This window comes from Primulina huaijiensis, chromosome 5 (assembly GCF_012295235.1).
Source record: "Primulina huaijiensis isolate GDHJ02 chromosome 5, ASM1229523v2, whole genome shotgun sequence".
Classification (NCBI taxonomy): Eukaryota; Viridiplantae; Streptophyta; class Magnoliopsida; order Lamiales; family Gesneriaceae; genus Primulina; species Primulina huaijiensis.
Window position 1 is genome coordinate 15457885 of NC_133310.1, and position 9745 is coordinate 15467629.

General features: G+C 29.8%; 1 protein-coding gene across 1 annotated transcript; it reads left to right on the top strand.

Moving 5' to 3' along the window:
• The first annotated feature begins 5415 nt into the window (after nucleotides 1-5415).
• Nucleotides 5416-8347, top strand: LOC140976673 (probable xyloglucan endotransglucosylase/hydrolase protein 28). Its single transcript, XM_073440926.1, has 4 exons — nucleotides 5416-5880; nucleotides 5958-6058; nucleotides 6583-6791; nucleotides 7586-8347. The coding sequence occupies exons 1-4, from the start codon at nucleotides 5676-5678 to the stop codon at nucleotides 8082-8084; spliced, it is 1014 nt and encodes a 337-aa protein (XP_073297027.1). The 5' UTR covers nucleotides 5416-5675; the 3' UTR covers nucleotides 8085-8347.
• The last annotated feature ends 1398 nt before the right edge of the window (nucleotides 8348-9745 follow it).

Sequence of the window (9745 nt, forward strand, 5' to 3'; positions counted from 1 at the left end):
CATCTGATATCTTTGCAACAATGTCTGAGGTCCTGTGATTTCTGAAGCCTGTCAGCTTTTCAACAAGTCGAGGCTCAGCATACAGTCTTCTAGCTAGCTGTAAGGTTATGCTATAGAGATAAGACTTCTCAACAGTTTAAATTCTCAACTATGAGTCGAGTTGCTTCACTGAACTTTGATTTGGACTATTCCAACATGATGAGTCCAAACAGAAGTTAAATTCTTTATTTTGGTACGGTATTGATATATATCGTTTTATACCAAAAAAAATATATTTTTTTAATTTATATATAGTATTTCGGTATTTCGGTATATACCGAAAATTTCAAATTCCATACCGTTACCATACCGAAAATTTCGGTATCGGTACCATACCGTACCGAAAATTTCAGTATACCAAAAATTTCGATAAATTCGGTATATTTCGGTACGGTAACCTCGATATACCAAAAATTCGGTATTTTTTCCCATCTCTACCTGCTGCTACGATGTTAGTCAACCATGCTGACAAACCAGTCCCATCGAATTTGATTTAAGGATCAACTTGTGCAACCATTTGATTCTAACTTAATCTTTGTATACTTGAACTAATTTGTATAATAAGAAATTTGTAACAGTTAGAAACAAACTTATGAACATATTGAACTTGCTGTGCTTTTGCTAGGACCTTTAGCTCATTAAGATTTGAGAACCGAGGTGAATTGGGTTCGTACAAGGGTTGTCCCAATGAAATCTTTTAATGAGATCTTTCTGAAAACAGAAGAAAGAGAGACACAGAAGATTTTTTCGTAACACATAGTCTGGTCGGAAAATTAAATTTATCTGCTAACATAGGTTGATTTGCAAAATCTTCTAAAATTGTTTAAAATTTTTATTCACCTCTCTCTAAATATTTTTCGTTCCTAAGTTATTTTATATAACGAAAACAGTTATTTTATTGGTCTCATATTAAATAATATTGTATATAATACATATAAATATAATTAAAAAACTATTAGTTAATTTTGCAGTAATTTAACATATTTAGACATTTATAAACATCAGAAGAATTTGGAAAAGTTTTAAAAATTAATAGTAAGTCAAGTTTTTAAAAATGTCTATCATGTATATATAATCGGTTCGATCTAGATTTTTTTTTCTGAACTTTAATTCAATTCTATTTTTTGGGTTCGATTGAAAAATTAATATGCTTGATTTTAAAACAAAATGATAGACTTTCAACAAATCAAAACCAGTAGCTTATTTTGATTCTTCGGTTTGATTCAATTCGATTCGATTTCTGTTTATCCCTAGTTAGTCGTAAAATGTAATGTACTTATATTAGATCCCTAAAAAAATTGTAGGGTTGATGGAATTTAATTTTTTTACAGCTACTATATATAAAATCGGCCACATTCAAGTGATGTAATTAGTACACTACATGAACGTGATGAGGAGAAAATATTGATTAAAAAGTAATTATTAATAATATTATTATATTACTATTTGCCTAATTATGGTCAACACTATCATTAAATGTTACTTTGACCACATAATTCTCATTTAATTCCCTTCTATAGACTAATATACGCACTATTTTATTTGATAATAATGATCGTTGTTGGAAATTAATATTATATTAAATTAATAATAATAAAAACTATCATGAATATTTATTTAAGAAATGAAACATTCCCCAAACGTCACAGAGAATTATTTTATTTTGTTCAGATTTATACCTCAGAATCCGATGCAAAATTTATAGAAAAGGCTCAAAAATCAATAACTAATTTTCCAACAATTATAATTGGAAATATAATTTCAATTTTTTTTCCAATTATTATGAAAAAGTCCACGATTTCTCAAAACATATAACAACAGGGTCCAAATTTTTTTATATATATAACAATTATCCACCGATCTGGGTTGGTTGATTCATGATTTTTATTAATTTTTTCCCCAAAAATAGTTACAAAAGTTTTAAAAATTGTTGGCAGAATATGCCCATCGGTCCATCGTTAATTAAAAAATGTGAATCCACCAACCAGGTCGACGAATTATCAAAAAAAAAAAAAAAGTGGGTCGGTTTAATTTTACACAAATTTATTTCATTTTTTTTATTTTCGAGTTTAAAAATATATAATCTGAATTGTTTTACTAAAGCTCGATTTGATTTTTACTAAAATGGTCCAGCTTGGAAAATTATTTAAACTAATAATCAAAGTAAATTTAAATATATTATCTTTTTAGTTAATTTTATTTGTAAAATTTATATATATATGTATATATATATTCTAAATAAATTAAAACAATAATACTCAACTAAAAACTGACAAGAATTACAATTATTTACTCGATATCATTTTATACAATATATAATCTGAAGAAAATTATCAATCTAATTAAACTTCGGATTTATTGTATGTTCAGTTTTGACATATATAATTTGAAACCGAATCATATGAACTTTGGTTTCAACATTTGTATCCAAAATAAAAAATTGTTTTTGGTTCAGCTCAGTTACTTATTTTTTCTGTTTGGGTTCCGGTTTTTTGATTTAAAGTAAAGTTTGAACACTTCTAAATAAATAAGCTTATTTTGCATGTAGTATTATGATTTTGTTAGAGCTGTCAATGATTTATCAAATTGATTTTCTTTCAAATAATGTAAAACACCAGATATATTATATGGAAAGATAGCAATACTTATTTGTCTCAAAACTTGATTAATAGTATTACACATTAATATAAAGAAATACCTCCTCCAAATTTTAATTTTTAAGTAAATGAAATGAAAGAATCTCTTAGATTTGGAATGGTCGACAAAAAAGTAGTCAGAAACTTTAATTGAAAATTGTTTTGTTTGATGAAAAAGTCGTCCTTTTTGGAGCTAGGGGTGAATGAATGACCCATCACTTACCAAACCTATTTACCCAAATAATAATAATAATAATAATAATAATAATAATAATAAGTAGAGGGAAAAAATGTAATTATATTGGCCAACATATGCATGCGTAAGGCGTTTATTATTTTTATAATTAAATTTTTTTCATAAAATTAAAATGTAAATAATTGATAATATAATTATCTAGAATAAATAAATGAGATAAAAGTGAAGGATGATTTTAAATAAATTATGAATAACATTGAGATTAATGAAAGAAAATATCATTTTATAAAATATATTATGTTAGATTCGTTGATAAAAAGACAATAATATGTGATGATATTTAGCCGTAAGAATTTTTCTGCTGTATAATATCGTATCTCCCATTAAATTTGATTAAATAAAATCGATAAAGAAAATAAATAATTAATTAATAGAAATAAGGTATCCATTTAACTAAATATAATATAACAATGGTAACACAAGATGTATCATATCATGTAGCATAAGACATCATTAAAATAAAAATCAAAAGATATATTAGGGTAGGTTTGGCTTTGAGGGTTGACAAGAACTTGTGTGAGAAGATCTCACGGGTCGTATTTTGTGAGACGAATCTCTTCTTTAGGTCATTCATGAAAAAATATTATTTTTTATTGTGAATATCAGTAGGGTTGACCCGTCTCACAGATAAAGTTTCGTGAGACCGTCTCACAAGAGACCTATTCTTGAAGGTTTGAAGCCATGTATTTCAAAATCGATCTTATTGTTTGAAATATTTATGTTGAGTGAATTTCATATCTTCTTATTTGTTGATTTATATTGTATCTAATTGCGAGAAAGTATTCGAACGAAAGATTTGAAATGATTCTATATTAACATAAATTTGTGAGCGTCATCTAAATATATTCTTCAAATCCCTCCCAACTTAAATTCATCCATATAAATCAAATCTTTAAATCCAATAGACAATTGCCACTTTATATTATATATGCTACACCCATTAAAATTGATCACTTATATAATTTTTTTTGTATATCAAGGAAATAAAATTAAAGGAAAATTGTAATTTTAGTACGGTATATTTTTCTATTTGATAATATATGTTACCAAAATTTGCTCTTAGTATGCTACATTCATTGGTTTGTTTGTTTGTTTTTTTTTTTTAAATTTTGGTTATTTATCCGACATGACGCTAGTGTAGCGCGGACGTAACACTGATGTAACATTCATGCGTGTAGTGTATTGTTCAATTGTGAAGTGTCGCATCAAATTTTTTGATAAAAAAGACTAAATCTATGAAAAAGAAGAAGAAAAAAAATACGTGACTAAGATTCAATCTTGACAACAAAGATGACTAAAACTGTAAAAAAAATTGAAGGAATCAAATTATAATATTTTCAAGAATTTATTCTCCACAAAACATCAACACCAAAAGACTAAAATTGTAAAAAATTTAAAGATACGAGACTAAATAGTAATTTTGATAATATAAATGACAAAGTTGTTTAAAAAATATGAATGATGAAAATTACAGTAATTTCAAGAATTTATTTCCACAAACAGATAATTTGTTTGATTAAGAACAAAAATGTATCTAAATTGTAAAATTAGTTAAAAATATAAAACTTCGAGAAAATTATGGTCAATGGACCAACGGCATGTTTCGTTTTACAAAATTATCCTCCGTATGTACTTAAATATATATAAAGGGGGCTAAATAATTTTTATATATGCTATGTTTAAATTTTAAATAGTGATTAAATTAATTAAAAGTATGTATATGTATTACATTAGGAAAGATAGAGAAGCTATACACTTTAAAAAGAAGAATATTAATAATATCATCAAATAAGCTTGCATTAAATATGTGCAAATTCAAATTAACAAAAGCATGATTTTGGTAAATAAAACATATCATTAGAATAAATAAATAATATAATATTTCCCATTCCGTAAAGACAAGGACTCTTGTTAGACGGTCTCACGAATCTTTATCTGTGATACCGGTCAACCCTACCGATATTCATAATAAAAAGTAATATTCTTATCATAAAAGTAATATTTTTTCATGGATGACCCGAATAAGAGATCCGTGTCACAAAATACGACCCGTGAGACCGTCTCACACAAGTTTTTGCCTTCCATAAAATAAATGAAATAGACAGAGAATAACAATGGAAATTTCCAAAATGAGTAATGAAGACATCACATATCTATATATATAAGGAAAAATAATAATTTTGACATAAAAATATTTTTCATTTGACCGATCGGGTTAGAGATTCGTCTAATAAAATGACATGTGAGATAATCTAATAAGAGTTTTTGTGTTCCGAAATTTATTCCAGAGTTTTAATCTTATAAATAATAGAATATTAATTTTAGTAAAATCAATTTATTGTTTCTCACTGATTTTCACATTATCATTCAAATATTTAATTACTATGTCGTGTTCGTGAGACCTAATTTTATAAGTTTTACTACTAAAATATGGTAGTAAAATCAACACACACCACCACCACCTTCCTAAAAAGATTTTGAGTATGTTGAGAACAGCTCACACACACACACACACACCTCACTCACTCTCTCCACCCAATAAAATCATCCCTCTCCCTTTCTCTTTTGCTCATTTACTCCGTCTCCTTGTCTCCTCTCTCGCTCTAATTTCATACACACAACACAGGAATTGCTCACGTAAAAAATAACCTGTTTCCAAAAGAATTGATTCATAACAGCCAAGCAAAAGATTCCTTTTTTTTTTTTGTTAAATATTTTTCTGTAATCGTGGGTAAAGTAAATTGATGGGAGGAACCATGATTTCCCATATGAATATTATCGTCACCTTCGTGTTTTTATCCTCACTTCACATGTTTTCCGTCAGTGGGTCGTCGAGAAATCTCCCGATAGTGTCGTTCGATGAAGGGTACTCGCATCTCTTTGGAGATGGCAATCTAATGGTTCTTAAAGATGGAAAATCTGTTCATATCTCTCTGGATGAGAGAACAGGTCCTTTTTCATCACTGTTTTTTTTTTGTGTGTTCTAAGCCATGTTTTGTGTATTGATTAGTGGTTTGTGCGCGTAGGGTCTGGATTTGTGTCGCAGGACCTTTACCATCATGGATATTTCAGTGCTTCTATTAAGCTTCCTGCAGATTACACTGCTGGAGTTGTTGTTGCATTTTATGTGAGTATTTTCTGATTATTTATCATCGTTTTGTTTTATTCTATTTCTATTAAAATTTATTTTCTGCTTTATTTATAAAAACATTTTGGTATTCCAACATGGCTTGTAACAGTTTCGATCGAGTCCAAATGCCTTGAGCTTTGTTATAAAAAAACACTTGTTCATCATTTAAAAAGACTGGTGACAACCTCTATAATTTCTTATGAAGAAAAGTTGTATCCTTGATTTTATGTCTTGTAATTTATGTTCTCTTTTAATTCTTGGTTAAATTTGATTACGGTGAGGTTGGATTTGTCCAAAAGAAAAAGGCAGTTATCTCAAACTTGTGACTGCACGTCAAATGGTGAATTGTTTCTCACTTTAAAATACAGATGAAAGGCTCTATAGATTCTAGTGATTAAAAGTTGAATTTTAATTTTAAAAAATGTAATTAATGTTTTCTGTAATTTTTGATTAAATTCGATTATACTGAAGTGGGATTTCTCAAAAAGAAAATATTAATTGTCTGAAACTTGTGATGATAGATGTCGAATGGTGACTTGTTTGAGAAGAACCATGATGAAATAGACTTTGAGTTCCTGGGGAACATAAGGGGAAAAGATTGGAGAATTCAGACCAATATATATGGAAATGAAAGCACAAGTAAAGGTAGAGAGGAAAGATATGGCCTTTGGTTTGATCCCTCTGAAGAATTCCACCAGTACAGTATCCTTTGGACTGAGAATCTGATAGTGTGGGTGAACGTGGGTGAACAATTGTTTTATTTTTTCCCATACTACAAAATAATTTTAAGCTATTTGTTTCCATGTTTTAACACAATTCTGTTTTCCCTTTGAAAATTTTCTGTCGTTAGGTCTCCGGTCATGGTGCAACCATTTTTTCCAGTTTCTAGAATTACATATGTTTTGCTGGGCATTCTCTGTTCATCTCATCTCATCTCATCTCATCTCATCTCATCTCATCTCATCATATGTTCACTTATAAACTTTCTTTAATCTTGATGTGACTGAAATGACATTGTATTTTCAATTCTTTTGGTTATTTTGGAACCATTTTTGATTCATTGGTTGGATTCATTTTAATGTACATAAATTTCTCAAAATTCTCTGCTGTTTTTGGTTCATTTAACCAATGATTAAGCTCATGAACAAAGTATCTGAAACTTCATTTAAGTAAAGGAATTGTATGATGATCGTCTGAAACTCACAGCTGGTTTCATTGCAACTTTGTCAACTTAAAGAACTACTCGTCTTTTTTGCACATTACCAAGACCTTTTGAAGTACAGATTCTTCAACTGAGACAAATTGTTGTTGTGTCAACTCTTCTCTGTTTTCACTTTAAAAAATTCAACTTTCCTATCTGCATCAATTAGAAGACTTTGATTGCTTTATTCACTTCCATTTTTTCTTTTTTCATGTCAAACAAGAACCATGGGCGATATTGTACACACGAAGCTGGTCCATAAGTATGTATATTTGGTGATACATTAATCCAAATCTTGATGACGCTTTTGTTCGTTTTTGCAGCTTTTATGTCGATAATGTCCCTATCAGAGAGATCAAGAGGACACGGGAAATGGGTGGGGACTTCCCCTCCAAGCCAATGTCTTTGTATGCAACAATATGGGATGGGTCCAGTTGGGCCACAAATGGAGGCAAGTACAAAGTAAGTTACAAGTATGCCCCTTATATTGCTGAGTTCTCTGATTTCGTCCTCCTTGGTTGTGCCGTTGATCCACTCCAACTGTCCAAATGTGATGCTGCTCCGGAGCACAAAATGATCCCTACCGGTCTCCCGCGGCACCAGAGAGTTAAAATGCAGAACTTCAGGAAAAAGTACATCCAATACTCGTATTGCTACGACCGGTCACGATACAAACTCCCTCTCTCCGAGTGTCCAATTGAGCCCAAGGAGGCTGAGCAGCTCAGGGGCTTCGACCCCGTGACTTTCGGAGGAGCCCATCACCACCGTAGCAAACGGCACCAGCCAGCCCGATCGAACAAGTTCAAGGCATCATCCATATAATGATGATAACAAGGCCGTGTTTTCTACATCCTCACATGGCATTACTGTCGTCATTTCACTTCAATGTTTTACTTTTGCCTGTGAATAGAGGAAAGAAGAGAAAACATAGATTTCTTGTGGGTCATAGAATTGATATATAGGCCATTGATGATGGGGTATGTATATATTCCATACGGTGCCTTTAGATTAAGGTTCTCATCTTCGGCTTCTTGTATTCAGTTCGCTCATGTACTTTGACATTTGACAGAACCTTGTTACTTCAATAAATATATGGAGAATTATTCTCTCTGTATTACAAAATTGGGTTTAGTTTTCTTTGAAATTTTATGTAGATTGAATTTGTCTATTTGTTGTATTTGATTTCGGTTAGTTCATTTTCAAACCAAATAATAAAATCATTGGAATTCGATGGGAACAAATTATGTGTATATATGTTCCGGTTCAACTAATCTTATTGGTTTGACTGTTTCTGTTTTCACACAATATAGATATTACTTAATATTTTTTAGTTTAATCGGTTCAGTCCGTTTGAAAGATGATTCGATCGGTTCAGTTTGGATCCTAGGCTTTAGGCTTAATCCTTATAGTGTGCAGGCCATGATTTAATCAATGATAGATTTTGTGTACATGGTTAAATTGTCTACATATTGGATGTTTTGGCATGCAAACTTTTACCATTGACTCTCTTTTATATAATTATAATATTTCATGTTTTTTTTACCAATCCGACATTTCAAAAGTTCACTTATCAATCAATGCACATCATCTGACATATCTATTTATCCAATAATGTTTCATAGTAAGACAATGATATGCGCATACTTTTATCTATCATGTATCAACTTTTCATAAACCATTTACTCTCATATTTGGATACATGCCAATGAATTTAAAAAAAAATCAAGCTTTGAATCGAGCTCTAACTCGAATATACTTAATTCGAGTATTAAATTTTTACTAATATTTTACTCGATTCTATTCATTTACACTCCTAGTCTAGCTACATCTGGTCGGTTCAGTAACATGATTAAAAACTAACTGCTGCTAAGGTCAATTAAAGTTTCAAATTTTTTTAAAAAAAGAGTTTATCTATGTCTCTCAACTCTATTTTCGATCCTACCAGAAATGTTGAAGTACTTAATATACAAAATATTGGGCACATGAACTTCATGTGGTCTTTTCCATTAGTTTTTACGTGTTTTTTCAGTTAATATTTAATGATAAATTAATTCTAAAGACAAAAACTCGTAAAAATTTATAATGTAATTTTTTTTACGTCACAAACAAAATAATTGTAATATTTTTTCGCCCGAAACAATATGGAAGAGAAAAAGGCAATTATCAGTTTACGTTCTACATCAGAGTCACTTGAAAAAGGCATAAGGTTTCCATTTGTGAGTCCTCATTTAATGTGAAGAGCAAAATTTGTGTTTCAAGTAAAGTTCCATTTCACGCAAGTGCACTAAATAAAAAGTTGGAACCAGACAATGATGTATACTAACCAGAGGCCTCTTAATTACGGTTCTAAAATTATATAATTTTTGAATGGTGAATATATATTTAAAAAATTACCTAAATTTTTTTTTAATAACAACCCGCGAGTCATTACTTTTGAGTGTGTATTAGGTGAGTCCATAGTAGTTTACAAACCATATTCACTA